Consider the following 16120-nt stretch of genomic DNA (forward strand, 5'->3'; position numbering starts at 1 on the left):
TGGAGAACAAAGGAGAGAGCCGCGGGGGGGCTCGCTGAGCCTCGCGGACCGATCGCGACGTGTGATCTAATTAGCATATGAATCGGAGTCCAGCCGCTGGCTAGAACCTCTCTCTACTCACCATTGGAGGAAACCACAGACCCTTGAAACTAATGTCACTCGTGATTGGTTGGTAGAAGTGTTGCTATTGGTCACCTTATGGGTCATTGCAGTGCACACGTGGGGTCACAGCATTCCGCACGTGGGGTAAGCCCCTCCCACACAATATTTATAATAAAAATGTATATATTAATATTTATTATTATTTATAAGTAAGCCTTTACCAAAAGCACTGCAGTTAATTAAAACTAAACATTCATGTGATGCTTGATGTTATAGGTGAACATATTGTACAGGGAACAAATGTGAACAAGGTATATGTGGAGTGAAAGCTTTATTTACATACAGCAAAAATATTGTACAAAAACTCAGATGAGGCTTGAAATGTTTCTCTGCAGCCTCTGGGTCATGACTTCTTTGTGGGACTCTTCTCCAGTGTGTAGACGTCTGTGGTGTGTAGCTGTGAGATCAGTGTAGCTTCCAGTCTTATATGAAGTGTGGGACACAGGTCGGTGCACTCCTGGCTGTGGAAGGATGGATCCATGTCATCTGTCCCGCTTCAATCAGCTGTAAACACATTCAGTAAAATTAGCACAGTTCAATTACAACATACACCTTTACATGTAACTGGAAAATTATTTAATGAATATAACCTTACCCTCTTTCTTCTCCGACAACTCCTCAATGCTGATGTAAGGTCTGGTCGGATCATACTGGCTCATAGTGTGTCTTTGTACGTCATGGACAGGCAGCTGGAAAACAACACATGTAACATGACTTTATTATTAATAAACGGAAATAGCCGCGCTGCATCACCGTTGGAAGATCCACAGCAAAAAAACACCAAAACAATTCAAAAACAGTTACTTACATTCAATGGCTTAATTTTCTGCACTTTAAATCCGGACTTTCAGCGTCTCAGCCTAACGCCTCTTTGTTTGTGTGTGTGTGTGTGTGTGTGGAGGGGGGGGGGCTGAGGCTGTGAAAACATACAGAAAAAAGTCACGTTGATGAAAAAACTTAACGAGAACAAACTGTTACATCTAAGTAATTCATACATATTTACACATGCACTAGATCTGCTCCAGCACTCGATGCTGTATTCGTATTTTAGCAACTTTCTCGCTATCCCAAAGAGTGGCGGACATGCTTTCAGATGTAGGGTTAGCTTAGTGGTTAGCATGGCGTCTCTAGCTCACCGTAACTCAGGGACTGTGCTTCCGTCTTCTCCGCCTCAACTCGTCCACACCGGGCCCGCGGCTCTGCCTCCACACACACTCATCTTCTCCTCCAGGGAACAGTGTCGTGTCGACTTCAGCAAGTTATTTACCCCGAAGACAGAGTCACTCGTACGGGACAAGCTAAACACGACCCGCTTCCTGTCTGCGGGACACTCGACGCTGCTGCACGGCGTTTACGAGGCTCTGATTGGACGAGTCCATCAGCTGATGACGCGAGCGGGTGACGTGAGCAGCGGTGTTCAGTACATTTACACACATGATTCACGCTGTTCTGTGTTCGTAACCTTATAGTTGAATGCACTTATCGTAAGTCGCTTTGGATAAAAGTGTTGACTGTTTTAATGGAATACTGAGAAAGTTTAATAACAACAATTAGACAATTGAAGTTCAAATTATGAAGGAATTTAAGCTCTATATTGTGTCTCCTTTATATTTAAAATAATAATCAAACTGAGTGGAGATGTATGTTGTATCCAAACAGCCGGCTGCTGTGTTTTGTCACTGTGCAGTCCATGGGGGATTAAATATTACACTGAAAAAATAAATCATTAAATCAATGAATGTTTCATAGCAATTTTGAAAGTAGTGGTGAAAAGGTACCATTTATAATTCATGGAACAGCTTAGTTTGCCATTGACATGTGAATTTGATGCCAGTATTTTGGGAGGACAGATATTTTTATGGAAAGCCAGTAGAAGTTTGGAGCTTACAGGACACAGATGATCATACCCAGCATCATTTATTTGCTGGAAGAGGTGTGGTTTACACTTCCTCTGTGCATTTAACCAGCACAATTGAAAAAGTGACTGTAATCATGCCACTCTGTACAGTTGTTGAGATTTAGGATTGGATGACAATAAAAATTTGAAATAAAGTGCATTGTTTCATTTCTTTTGACTGCATTGACCTTTGTTCGTGGTATACAATATAATTCATTATAGCACACTTACTTACTTAAGAACAATTTAAAATTTCAGGTTTAATATTTATTTTAAGCCTGGTTTACTCAGCCAGATAGTTTGTTGGTGCCTCTTACATATTGGTGTTATCTGCTCTCAGGGAAACTGATTTGCATTTGTGAAGCTCAGAGCATTGTCATTTGCATGTGAAAGCGTCCTGTAGGAGTTGGAGCAGGGGGGGTCAAATCTCAACAGCTCACAGGCTTGACAACTGCAGGAACCCTGAGCGTTTCCTTTGCTGCCTGCAGATACGTGTGAAAGTCGTTAACCGAAGGATGTGCCAACACTTCTCTGCGACACAGATTGACACAAACGCTTCTTTTCATGCAGTGCTGGACGCTGACTGGGAGTTTGTGGAAACTAATTTTACGGACCTCAGTGATGCAATCGATTACAAGGATCCCTGCAAAGCTGGTACAGTGCAATTCACCTCCTCACCTTAGTGTAGTGGTCTATTATTAGTGGGATTTGCGAATGTAGCCAATTGCAAAAGTAACCTCCCCATTTTATTTTTTATAAGTGATTAACTGTCACAATTAATTGATGACTAGTTGTTATTATGAGAACATAGGATGTTTTTCTCAAGTAAAAGTAACAAACAGATTCCAAACAATAAAAAAAACACCTCATTCAAGAAGAAAAAGTTCTGCATTATTGGTTTTAATTATAGGGCAAATGGATATTAAATATTTGATGGATTTTGTATGTTAGAAATGTAAAGTGTAATTCATATTTTCAGTTATCAGTTAAAAGGTGGATCTCATTGATCCAGTTTCAGCTGACGAATGACATTGTGTTGTCATGACGTACAAAATCATCATGTTCATAGTAAAAATAGTGTATTTTCTCATAAACGTTTAGTCATTGCCATGCATTTTAATTTTGGTTAAATAATTCAAACAAGTGAAGCCTTGGCTGGGACCAATCATCTTTATTCAACTGCACTCAAAAACCCTATTATAAAAGTACTGCACATTACTTTGACTTCAGAAGCAGTACAGCAGCAAGTTTTACATATGTACTAGTACATTAGTGTACTTTAATTGTTGGTTAGTTTCATTTCAACAGTGCATTATAGTTTATGAGCTGCTCATGTGTTTTGTACGTGAATTATTGATCTCCTGTCAAGTAAATGAAGCGGAGTTAAAAGTAAAGTATTTGGAGTATGAAGTAGTTTAAAATGGACGAAATCTACTACAAGTATCTTAGAATTATGTACTTGAGTAAATGTACTTAGTGACATTCCACTGTTGGTTAAGGTTAGTTTTATGCATACAAGTATTTTGAAAGTAAAGTGTCAGTAAAGTACATGAATGTATTAATTGAACATTATAATGATAATGGTTATGCAGATATAAAGGTACTGATGTTAATAACATTTAAATGGTACAAAGTTGCCAGTGTCTCTGATTCTTTGAATTTTCTGCTTCCTCTTGTGAAAAAAGGAAAATACAACACTTTGAATTTCCATCATCAAGCACATGAAACAGTTACGCTGGTTATCAGGGGGCCTCCAGCTGCTCAGGGTTCCTTTTTTCCACTTGTAACTTCTGAAACTCCAGAAAACACACCGCTCTCCTTCTCTGAGGCAGTTGCCTGGAGACTGGGGGTCATTGAGGCCGTGCCAGGGCCGTTCTTGGCTGGACGCCGGTGAAATCCCTTTGGCTTCAGGGCATGGGGTGCACACTGCAGGGGTGACAGTCATTTACAGTCACCCTTTGCATGAGTGAATTCACTTCAAAGGCCGACACAGGGCCTGCTATGTCTTTTCATTTGTACATTCAAAGGCTGTTACATCACAGGGCTAAATTAGGTATTTAATGGGAAACACCGCAGTGGGCTGCTCGGCCTGACGGGCACAATATGAGATCCTGATTCATGTGAGGTGTATGTTTGAAATGATGGAAACCAAATGTCATTTCCTGGGGAGAGGGAGAGGATTATTCAATCATCACGACGCACATTAGAGGATGTAAAACTAGCAACTGAGGCTCTAATGACTGGGGGGACATATAATGACTTTCTCAGGAAAGAAGTGAAAGGTTTTCATATTCAACACAGTCTGTAGGAGCCAGAAACCCAAATGGTGTCAAAGTTTTGTTTTGTTATATTTGCTCACTCTTCCACTTGTAGCTTCCACTTTCTGTGCAACACTGCTGAATAAAGTACGACATTAATGCATCTCTCTTTGTAAAAGCACACACAGCAAATCAGTGGTTAAGACACATGGTGATGTGAAATGTTTTCAAATCATCTGTGAGTTCAGATTAGGTTTTATGTTTCCAACACTGAACTTCAAAGAAATGAGAATTGTGTATTTTGGGAAATGACACCTTACTTTCCTGCTATGAATTGGATGAGAGGACTGATACCACTTCAATGTGTCTCCAGTAAATATGAATTGTTATCAACACACTGATGACTATTGACATGTTGCATACAATTTATGAAGTGCATTTAAGGTACAGATTCAACTATATAGAGATAGGCTAACTTTTCACTCCATTGCCAATCTTTGTGTTAAGCTAAACTTCTGCTGCAGCATCAAGAGAGCTGTATCAATCCTCACATCCAACTCTTGGCAAGAGAGTTAATAAGTGAATTAAAATGTCAAAATCTTTTGCAGAAAAGCATTGTGGCACTTGGCATAAAATAATAAATTATTAACATTTATCTGGAGTTTCTTTATTTTAAATAATGTCCTGCTGTGTGCTCATCTGTCTGCCTCAGCTGCCTTTCTCGGAGACATTGCCCTGGATGAAGAGGACCTCCTCATGTTCAGAGATGTCCGCAGCCTCCAGACCAACCGAACACACTCAGGTAACAGAGCCGCAGTGAGTTTATTCATCTGTGAAGGTTTTCACTGACTCGTGTTCTTCATAGAGACACTAATCAATGCAGATCTCCCGTTTTTACAGGTAACAGTTCCACCTCCAACGAGAGCATCAGGAGTAAAAGAGCGGCAAAGGGAATCCTCCGTCGCCTGAGGAGAGCGGCCACCTCCAGGGCCGAGCGAGTGTGGCCCGACGGCATCATTCCCTATGCCATCAGTGGGAACTTTACTGGTGAGTTCTGAAGTAAAACCACCAATAACTCTTTCCTCTGCATCGTGCTCGTTGCCATGTGTGGTTTCGACCACCTGGAGCTGTCGGACTCTTAATGCAGAGTTTCCTTTCAGGCAGTCAGCGAGCCATTTTCCGTCAGGCGATGCGTCACTGGGAGAAACACACCTGTGTAACCTTCACTGAGAGGACGACCGAGGAGAGCTACATCGTCTTCACCTACAGGCCGTGTGGGTGAGTCGGACGATCATTACAATGTGGAAATCAAACATCACACTCTCATCAGCTTCCTTGGATACAGACCGTAAACAAAATTCGAAAACCCAGAAACTCTGCACAGCTCCACAGAACATTTGGAACAACTCTTAGCTGGTTTTAGTTTGGTTTTTCCAGCCCCACATCTGTTTGGGTTCACTCTCTGCTCTCAAACAGCCGTTTCCTGGGGATAAAAAGCTCTAAATATCCTGCTCTGCACCTACCAGACAAATTAAGTTAGCTATAGTTTATGTTGTCTCAATCTGTGCGGGGGCATGTACATAAGTTACTGTTCACCGAATCAACTCTATGGAGAAAGTGATGTCAGTGTTTATCACTTGTTTCCACTGCCTCCGCATGCATGCAATCTGAGATAGTAAATAAGGTTTAAAAATGGAAGCATCCCGCCATCATCAATACGTGATTTATCCCTTTAAATCCTGCACAAACTAGAACTCACCTTAGCTGCACCAAATTACCCACACTCATAGATTTCAGTCCTCTCAATGTGTCAGATTTCTTTTTTCAGCCAGATCCATGAATCATTCTGTAAGAAATTGGTGAAAATGACAACACCTTCTACAATGCTAAATAAAATGATAGAAGAAAACTCTAACCCTGGATCTGTCCCTTTGTTCGGATCTACGCCAAATTTGAATGACTTCTTTCTTGGCCTGTGTCCTGTCATTCCACCAGCTTTGTGGCAATTCATTCAGTGGTTTTTGCATGATACTGCTACAAACAAACAGACAGGGGCCAAAACGTAATCTCCTTTGTGAATGTAATAATTGGAGCAAGGCTGCCTGGATCTTAATTACCTCAGAGATTCCAAAACTTCATAAACAAACCTGTTCTTTAAAAATGATCTGAAGTCAATGAGCTTAATCTTGCACCCTTTTCCTTTAATATGAGCAGGAAAGAGTCAGTTCTTGTTCTTAAGGTGCTGCAGGATGGGGCCCTGAATAGTGTCGCCCCCTGCAGGTGCTGCTCCTACGTGGGGAGGAGAGGCAGCGGCCCCCAGGCCATCTCCATAGGGAAGAACTGCGATAAGTTTGGCATCGTGGTGCACGAGCTCGGCCACGTGATCGGCTTCTGGCACGAACACACGCGTCCGGACCGTGACGAGCATGTGAGCATCATCAGAGACAACATCCAGCCAGGTACTGTCACTGAGGTGAGGACGTGTGAATGGACGTGTGTGCTCACCTTCCGATTTGTCCAGTGACTCTTCTGTGTGTGAGCAGGACAGGAGTATAACTTCCTGAAGATGGAACCGGCCGAGGTCAACTCACTGGGGGAAGTGTACGACTTTGGCAGCATCATGCATTATGCAAGGAACACATTTTCCAGGTTGGTGCATGAGGCTTTAATATCCTCCACATTTTTATGATGTGTTGAAGGGAAAGCGAGGATTTCATCACTTTTATTTCTCGCTGGTGGGAAGGCACGCTGTGTTTTTAGCTCAAGTCTGGCTCATATTCATAGAACCTTTAACTGCTCAACTGGAGCGATTAGTGGATGAATGCTTTGCTCAAGAGTCAAATCATTGAGCACTGGTGAGTCACTCTGTCCACCACTTCTTTATATTTGACCCGTCTACATCTCTAAGTGGGACATTTACACCACGACTGCTGACTCAATCATCCATCAACCAATTAATTCATCCATTTATTCATCAAATCATCATCCATCCAATCATCCATCCATTCAACCGCCAATATATCTATTCATCAATCCATTTATCCATCAATCTATCAGTCCATCCGTCCATCAGTTCATCTTTCAATCCTTTTATTCATCGATCTATGAATTAGATAAGACAGCAATAAAAGAAAGTTAGATAATGAGGGTCGGTGTGGCCTAGGGGGTAGAGTGGTCGCTCTCCAACAAGAAGGTTGCCGGTTCAATCCCCACTCTTCCCCATCTGCATGCAGAAGTGTCCTTGGCAAGATACTGAACCCCTAAATGGCCCCTCAAAAATGTTGAGTGTACAAAAAATGTAAGTCGCTTTGGACAAAAGCGTCAGCTAAATGACATGTAATGTAATGTAATGAAAGACTCTCCCTCTCTCTGAGCTGCATCATCAGCTGAGCCTCGACACTGACCTGGTGATTGTCTCTTTATTCAGCTCAGCCAAACAAGCTCCATAGGAAACCTCAGGGATTTGCTCCTGTATTGTCACAGAAATGGTTTCACACTAGTCTCCTTTTCATTTCTGTCTCGTGCATGTTGTTGCCCTGTTGCTTCTCTCTGCGCTTTGTTGTTCTTTTTTTTTTTAATACCTCGATCACCGCTTTGCTGGTCTGGGTCATGGAGGCAAGCCAAGCTAAATAAAGGCCTGGCAGTTCAGGCTTTGTTGAACAATTTGGGCTGGAGTGGCCTTTTTCTACTGGCATTCAGGAGCGGGCTCCACTGAGCCGGCTGGCACCGGCCAAAGGCCCCATTCAGGGCGCTCTGTTTGCACATGCCTGTCATTCATGGGCGCATCACCATGGGAACTGAGCAAGAGTGAGCTCCGAAAACCCAGCGAGAGATTATCAGAATCAATAAAGTATCAAGGTGCCGAACAGAAGTCGGATCTAAAATAAACAAACCCTGCACGCCAAGCGGGTTCTGTCTGAACCAAGCGTCCCTCACTCTAGATGCCCATTGTCTCTTTCTTCTGCCTTCAGTAATTTTTCAGTCGTCAGTTGAATAAACTGCTCACGTTCGTGATTTGTCCCAAACAGAGGAATCTTCTTAGACACGATCTTGCCCCGTTACGATGTCAACGGAGTCAGGCCCCCGATTGGACAGAGGACCAGGCTCAGCAGAGGGGACATCGCACAAGCTCGAAAACTCTACAAATGTGCAAGTAAGATACATATGATGAGCAGAAAAATAAATAGGTGTGAGGACACACTTAATTTGTATGCATCAACCAGAGGTACCACTTGTAATTTGGTCGTATTTTGTAAAATACAATGACAAGTAAGAAATTCTATTCCATTCTATTATTTCTATTATATTCTATCCATCAGAGATCATGGACCTTGATTTGTTTTTAGGCTTCATCATTATCAAAGTTATTTTTGTCTCATAGCTGAATATAAAAAGATGTAAATCTTCTAAATGTCAAACTGGAAAGAAAATAAAGTTTAAAGCCTCTGTTGGTCATTCTGCGATTTTAATGTGTTGCTGTGACAGAGTGCGGCGAGAGCCTGCAGGACAGTTCTGGGAACTTCTCCTCTCCTGGTTTCCCCAACGGCTACTCGGCGTACTCTCACTGCGTCTGGAGGATTTCTGTCACTCCTGGAGAGAAGGTGAAACAGAAAAGATGAAGAAGTGAATGCATCTCTTCAGTTTAGAGTGGTCCACCAACTACTGTTTGTCCAAAATTACTGTGTGAAAATCAAAATGCCCTTATATCGTCTGAATGTTGGAGCCTAGACACCAAACACAAACTATGTTCTGCTGCTGTAACAAACATTTCAGACACGACTTTTCGGACTGAACTGTAAAACGCTGCAGTAATATACATTTCCATGTCAGTTTAAGAACAGTTGCTTAGACACCCGTCCTCCGTCTGTCCCTTTTCATCCCTGTTCAGATCGTTCTGAACTTCACCTCCATGGACCTCTTCAGGAGTCACTTGTGTTGGTACGACCACGTGGAGGTCCGAGACGGCTTCTGGGGGAAAGCGCCACTGAAAGGTCTCTAACTCAGCAGTAGATATTCTCTCTCTCTCTCTTTCTGCAGAACTCTGATACAGCTTCAGTGCTGAGTTCAGTTCTGACAGGTTGAGTCATTATTCCCTCACATGCAGGTCGCTTCTGTGGAGACACACTTCCAGATCCCATCGTCTCCACTGACAGTCAACTGTGGATTGAATTCAGGAGCAGCAGCAGCTGGCTGGGCAAAGGCTTCTCCGCTGTTTATGAAGGTACGTATGTTTAACGTCTGATTTCTCTGTATAATGTGAAGAAGTGAATGTAGAACCACAGAAAACAAGTCTCCGGTTTAGTTAACATCACTTCTTACCTCCTGTGAAGCCATCTGTGGGGGAGAGGTGACGCGGGACAGCGGCCAGATCCAGTCCCCTAATTATCCCGATGACTACCAGTCCAGTAAAGTGTGCGTGTGGAAAATCACAGTGGCAGAGGGCTTCAATGTTGGCCTCTCATTCCAGTCATTTGAGGTATACTCACTTTTATTGTTACTGGTAAATCTGGAACAACACTAAGTATCACTGCAAATGATGAAAAACAGGATTTAACTGTGATATAGAAAACTAAATCTTGTTTATATTTCATGAATAGCCTGTATCTTAGGCATTTAGTTGTTTTTTGATGAGTTGAGTCAATAATTCAAACTCATAGATAGACAGAAGAAACTTATAGATAAGCCACCAAACATTATTAAAGCAACTTCAATTTCTTTTTATGAAAAACACTGACTGTAAGATCTTCATCGCAGATAAACCAGGTAGGGTAAACTCCTCTCTACACTATAGACTGTTGATAGAAAGTTCTGACATCCAGTGTCCAATTAAAAAGCGAGTGCACTGCTATAACAACAGTATGAATAAGAGGATCTAAAACAACTCGTTTTTAAATGGTTTTGTTTAAACAACAGAGCATTTCTAAAGTCATTTACATATCCACATATTCTCTCAGTTCGCCTGAAGCTGTTTCATTTCTCTTGCCCGGTCCTTTGAGCATAATAGACTTTTCTCTTACCTGCTGTATCCACTCTCTGTAAACTTCCCCGTCCTTTGCTTCGGCCGCAGACTGAGAGACACGACAGCTGCGCCTACGACTACGTGGAGGTTCGGGACGGCGGCTCGGAGAACAGCCCGCTGCTCGGCCACTTCTGTGGCTACGACAAACCGGACGACATCAAGAGCAGCTCCGACCAGCTCTGGCTCAAGTTCGTGTCCGACGGGTCGGTCAACAAAGCCGGATTTGCAGCCAACTTTTTTAAAGGTCAGCAGGTTGACCTTGGGATGCAGGAAATGACACAGACTGTTTTGTGTTTGCACAGAAAAGCCCTACTCTTGATTTGTTTGTATTTTTGCCAGAGATGGACGAGTGCTCCCGACCCGACAACGGTCACTGCGAGCAGCGCTGCCTGAACACGCTGGGCAGCTACAGGTGCGCCTGCGACCCCGGATATGAGCTGGCAGACGACAAACACAGCTGTGAGAGTGAGTGTAGAGCACCGATACATGGGACAACACATTACTTCACATGTGTTAGAGTGTTACTTCAAATCAAGAAGAAGCAAAGTCTGCAAACTGGATGAAGCCTTAATTGGTCCTGTCACTGAAATATAATAACTTTATTTATTTAGCATCTTTCAAAACACAGCGACAGAAATAAAACATGTTTCCGATGAGAAAAGCGTAAAAACAAGATCAAAATCCAATGTAAAACAATCTTCTTCTATTGCATATGCACTACTTTTCAAAAGCCACACCTCCACCTTTAGGATCCATCCAAGCTGAGAAGTTACTGCATTTTCCTGTAGGTAGTGAGGAAGCTATGAGAGCATGGATGCCAAAGATTTAATGAAGAACGTAAACATAAGGCCCTTTGAGAAACTGAACCACACAAGAAAGCAATTTTTTTGTTGTTCAATCAATTTATACTTAAATTTATATGTAACATTTCATGTGTTCATGCACTTCTCTGGGGCTGCTGGTGTCATCTCATCTCAAGCTTGATTCCCTGTTAGTTTTCTCTTTTACCACAAGAGGGCACCACTCCCTTGATTCATTTTGCCCCTGATCCCCTCACTGGATCCATCCAAACATAAAAATTGAAGAAGAAATTTGCCACATTCCTGATTTTTATTTAAAATAACAGTATTTTATTCCCCCAACTTTTGGTTAAGATGCTTAGATTCCAGCTCTGCAACTTCCTATTACATTTTACACACTTTTACTCTATTTCTTGGTTTGACAGCCTGTGATTTAAGAGTTCATTGTTTTCTGTAGTTGAACAATTAAAGAAAAACAACTAAATGTAATTTATGTTATGCGAGTATCTTTCTTTCAGGCTTCCACCACTAAAATCTCTGCTCTCTCCCACCAGCAGCTGCCTGCGGTGGGTTCATCACCATGCTGAACGGCTCGCTCACCACCCCCGGCTGGCCCAAAGAGTACCCCCCCAACAAGAACTGTGTGTGGCAGCTGGTGGCGCCCATTCAGTACCGCATCACCCTGGTGTTCAACGTGTTCGAGACCGAAGGGAACGATGTGAGTTGAAAGTCTCAGTGAATAATCAATCATTTGTGCAGAGGGTTTATGTGACGAGTAGATTTCTCCACAATGCTCCTTGGTAGTAAGTAAAATCTTCTAGTGTTTACCATCAGGTGTGTAAATATGATTATGTGGAGGTGCGCAGCGGCTTGAGCTCAGACTCAAAGCTTCATGGGAAATTCTGCGGAGCGGAGAAGCCCGAGGTCATCACCTCCCAACACAACAACATGAGGATCGAGTTCAAGTCGGACAACACCGTGTCCAAGAGGGGCTTCAAGGCTCACTTCTTCTCCGGTGAGTGATGAGGAGTCGAGCACAAGGAAGCACTGAGGAGGGAAATATTCAACTATTATATTTTTGTATTTTATATCAATTTAACTCAGGCACTTGTCGAACTTTATGCATATTGCTTGTGTTTAAAACTGCTGTTTTCATCTTTTAACTGTTTGTATGTTCACACACGCCCTGAAAAACAAAACTTCCCCTGTGTTTTACAGATGTGGCTGGAATTACATAAATAAACTTGAAACTTGAAAGATTGTAACACAGACTAATATTCATATGTTGCACAGTAGAAAGTGTGAAACCATCATCTCACTGCAGGGACGATGCAGACAGCCGTCTTCAGTTTCTGCCACAAGAATGAGTGGTTTCAATAAGTGTGACGCTTGAAATGAATTTTACACAAGCTGGAAGTTTGGTTTCATCCTTAATGTTTAATTCAGATGACTTTCTCCTTTCACAGTTATAATAATTTTTGCTTATTCTACACATTATTTTTATCTGGCAACTATAGAGTTATATTCGATAGTTGATTTATTAATATAAAGAAATTCTGTGATGGTGATAAATTATGTTTATTGGTGTGATAAATTCTCCAACGTTTGGCCCTCTTGTGATTTAAATTATATAAATCAATAATAATAGTTCATCTGAACAGCTACACAGGAACAAATTATTTATGGTTTCATTTAGCATTGCAATCTGTTGTGTTTTGTATTTTTCTTTTTATTCATTTTTTGACATCTTTTTCACTGCAGTTCAGCTTATAAAAACCAGCAATAAATAAAGTGTGATTTTCTGACCTCCAAAATTAAGAAAAATGCAGGAGATGTTTAGCTGAGATTTGATCCTGGGTTGTCTGAGCAGGTTCTCCCTTTTTCTAGAAAACAGAAAAAGCCTTTGTGTCCTAAAATACCTTAAGTGTTTCCTCATCTTGTTTTGCTGGTCGTCTGCAGCCTGTTGTGACACGTTGTGCGATGGAATCCTGAATTCAAATTGCCTGCATGTCCACAGATATAGACGAGTGCTCAGATGACAATGGCGGCTGCCAGCACGAGTGCGTGAACACCTTCGGGAGCTACAGCTGTCAGTGCCGGGGGGGCTTCATGCTGCACGATAACAAGCACGACTGCAAGGAAGGTAGAGTACGTGTGTCTGCTGTCGATCACCTGCAGGTTTTAAAGGGTCAGTTCAGCCAAATCTATTCAGAGACGACTACAAAATGCAACTTCTCAAGCTGAAGTTAAACTGATCCGCTGACTTGAGGAAGGTTAAGTTGCATGAAGAGTGGGAAATGTAAAAGATGAAGAGTGTGTGAGCAAATTTTGGAGTCAAATTAGGGTCCTTGTGTTCTGAGCTTGTGAAATGATGCGTGAATGCAATTTTTTACATGAGCATAAAGTGTTTTGAATAACTGCAAGATATTTTACAAGGTCACTGGAAATTGTGAGCAATATCCCTGGAAGTTCAGGTTTTCTCCTCATTTTGTAGCATCCTTCCCTAAAAAATGCCACAAAACTTTGAAAAGTGTGTTTTTGTGAATATGTCCGAAACTTCTCCAGTTGTCCATATATGAGGTTGCAGCTTAGCAACAGGAAACCTCCAACTTTGTTTCCCCAAAGGTTTTATAGCCATCTTTTTTACACAACCAGAAATAAACAAAACCCAAAGGGCAGCTGTGGCTCAGGAGGTAGAGCGGGTTGTCCATCACCGAAATGTCCCTGGGCAAGAGACTGAACCCCAAATTGTGTGAGTGATGTGCGACAAAGTGCTGCACGTAGATGCACTGCATGAATGTGAGACTGGCAAAACTGAACCGTGAGTAAAGCGCTTTGAGTTGTCATCTAGACCATTTCCTTGGACTCAGATATTTGAAGAAGATAATTGCCCCCTAAAACAACTGGTGGATTCTGGGGGAGGCATCAGACAGGCCAGAAATTAGAAATATGCATTGTTTATACTAATTACGCCCCCTGTTGGTCAGTTGTATCACTCACATTTTGCTGACTAATGATGTATTTGTGGACTGATAAAAAACAGCCCCTGTCTCTGGATTCCTTTCGCTCTTTGTTGAACTCGAATCATTTCTCTCAAACGTCGTAGATAATTGATAGATAAAAGTAGCATCAGGTAATATAACTATAATCGGCCGAGTCACAGAGTGTGGGCCTCCCCTCAGATTTATCCAAGTTAACTCACTTTGTGGATTCTAATGCTAATGGGATTGTTACTTGTTCATATGGATGCTTAAAGATTTAAAAAAGAGTAAAGCCATGTAGCTGTGATCTGAGCGCAAAGTGATGCATCTCTCTTTGTTTTTTCTTTCAGCCGGTTGTGATCATGTTGTGAACAGTGCGTCGGGAATCATCAGCAGCCCCAACTGGCCGGACAGATATCCCAGCAAGAAGGCGTGCACCTGGTCTCTGTCCACAACCCCGGGCCACCGCATCAAACTCGTACGTCAATGCATTTCTAGTTCATTTAAACATGATGGTTATGATCCAAAATATCAAGTCATTCACAGTTTTCCAAAATGGCTGTCAGGTTTTCAACGAGCTCGAGATGGAGGCCCATCTGGAGTGCGCCTACGACCATCTGGAGATCTTCGACGGGCGAGACACCCGCGCCCCGAGTCTCGGACGCTTCTGCGGCACCAAGAAACCTTCTCCGGTCGTCTCCAGTGGCAACAAACTGTTTCTGCGGTTTGCCTCAGACAACTCGGTGCAGAAAAGAGGCTTCGAGGTTTCGTACAGAGCAGGTGGGAGGAAGACACTAGAATTATGTTAAAATGGTCCTTTGCAGTAAAGAGTAGACTACAAAACACACTGTGGCATTTAAACTACCGGTTAGTTCTTCTGTCGTGTTTAGAAATCTGCATTCTTTCCTCACTTTTACGAGATCCCAATTTTTTTTTTGACCCGTCTAATTTTGTGGTTGTGAATTCTCAGGATGTGGAGGGAGCCTGAAAGCCGAGGTCAAGACCAAAGATCTGTTCTCTCATGCACAGTTTGGAGATAACAACTACCCCGGTGGCTCCGACTGCCTGTGGGTGGTCACTGCCGAGAAGGGCTACGGAGTGGAGATCATCTTCCGAGTGTTTGAGATCGAGGAGGAGGCCGAGTGCGGGTACGACTACCTGGAGCTGTACGACGGCGCCGACATCAAGTCTCCGAGGCTGGGACGCTACTGCGGATCTGGGGTGGGCTTTATAAATATCAATCTTTTGTACTAAACGCTGATGGATCAACCTTTTCCCCTACAACTCTATCCTTTCCCCCCCACAGGCTCCAGAAGAGGTCTATTCGGCTGGAGACGCCATCATTTTAAAGTTTCACTCGGACGACAGCATCAACAAAAAGGGCTTTCACGTGCGCTACACAAGCACCAAGTTCCAGGACACGTTACACGCAAGCAAGTGACTGTGACACGTCGGATCCCAGCCCCAAAACCAAAACGGAGACTTCAGCCCTGGCATTTGGTGGAACACGCCCTTTTCCAGACGAGGAGTGGATGCACGGGATCGACACCACAAACACCAGCAGACGCATACTTCACATTCACGTCTGCTGGAGAGAGAAACCACGCAGAGAAATGATAGTTATAGCTGCACAAGAGGAAAAGTTTGAAGTGACTGTTTTTGAGTAAAATTCAGCCTCTATTGAATGATTGTCATAACACTGTAAAGATATACATGTATATATTGTGATATAGTTTGGCTTGTTTTGTTTTTTTACTTTGATTTATCTATCTATTTCATTTTGTCTTTGCTCTAGTTTAGTTTTTCATTGATCAAGATGCAGAACATTCCCACACAGTATTTTCCCAGCTTCCTTTTTAAACCATTACTGTGCTTCCAACAAGTTCTGCTTTTCCTCTGACTCGTGTTTTTGTGCTTTAAATCTCTTTGCAACACACAGTTGGGCGAAGTGATAACTTTCTATATTTCGTTTTTACATCGCAGCAACTTCTGCTTATGTCCCA

At 42.5% G+C, this 16120-nt stretch overlaps 1 protein-coding gene and 1 long non-coding RNA gene across 2 annotated transcripts; one reads left to right on the forward strand and one right to left on the reverse strand.

Moving 5' to 3' along the window:
* Positions 1–416: 416 nt before the first annotated feature.
* Positions 417–1527, reverse strand: LOC133008009 (uncharacterized). Its single transcript, XR_009680301.1, has 4 exons — positions 1299–1527; positions 971–1078; positions 758–851; positions 417–666 (listed from the first exon to the last, which is right to left on the reverse strand). It is a non-coding gene; the product is annotated as an uncharacterized LOC133008009 (long non-coding RNA).
* A 1095-nt stretch (positions 1528–2622) lies between these two features.
* Positions 2623–15558, forward strand: LOC133006623 (bone morphogenetic protein 1-like; the record flags this gene model as incomplete). The annotated part of the gene is made up of 20 exons (XM_061075681.1): positions 2623–2713; positions 5030–5119; positions 5218–5364; positions 5478–5595; positions 6598–6776; positions 6861–6966; positions 8346–8470; positions 8803–8918; positions 9206–9308; positions 9422–9538; positions 9648–9793; positions 10385–10580; positions 10676–10801; positions 11691–11854; positions 11971–12151; positions 13154–13279; positions 14468–14595; positions 14684–14897; positions 15088–15338; positions 15424–15558. Coding segments are annotated over 20 exons (2859 nt in total), but the record flags the coding sequence as incomplete, so codon positions are not given.
* Positions 15559–16120: the final 562 nt, after the last annotated feature.

The sequence above is a fragment of the Limanda limanda genome, chromosome 1 (assembly GCF_963576545.1).
Source record: "Limanda limanda chromosome 1, fLimLim1.1, whole genome shotgun sequence".
NCBI lineage: Eukaryota > Metazoa > Chordata > Actinopteri > Pleuronectiformes > Pleuronectidae > Limanda > Limanda limanda.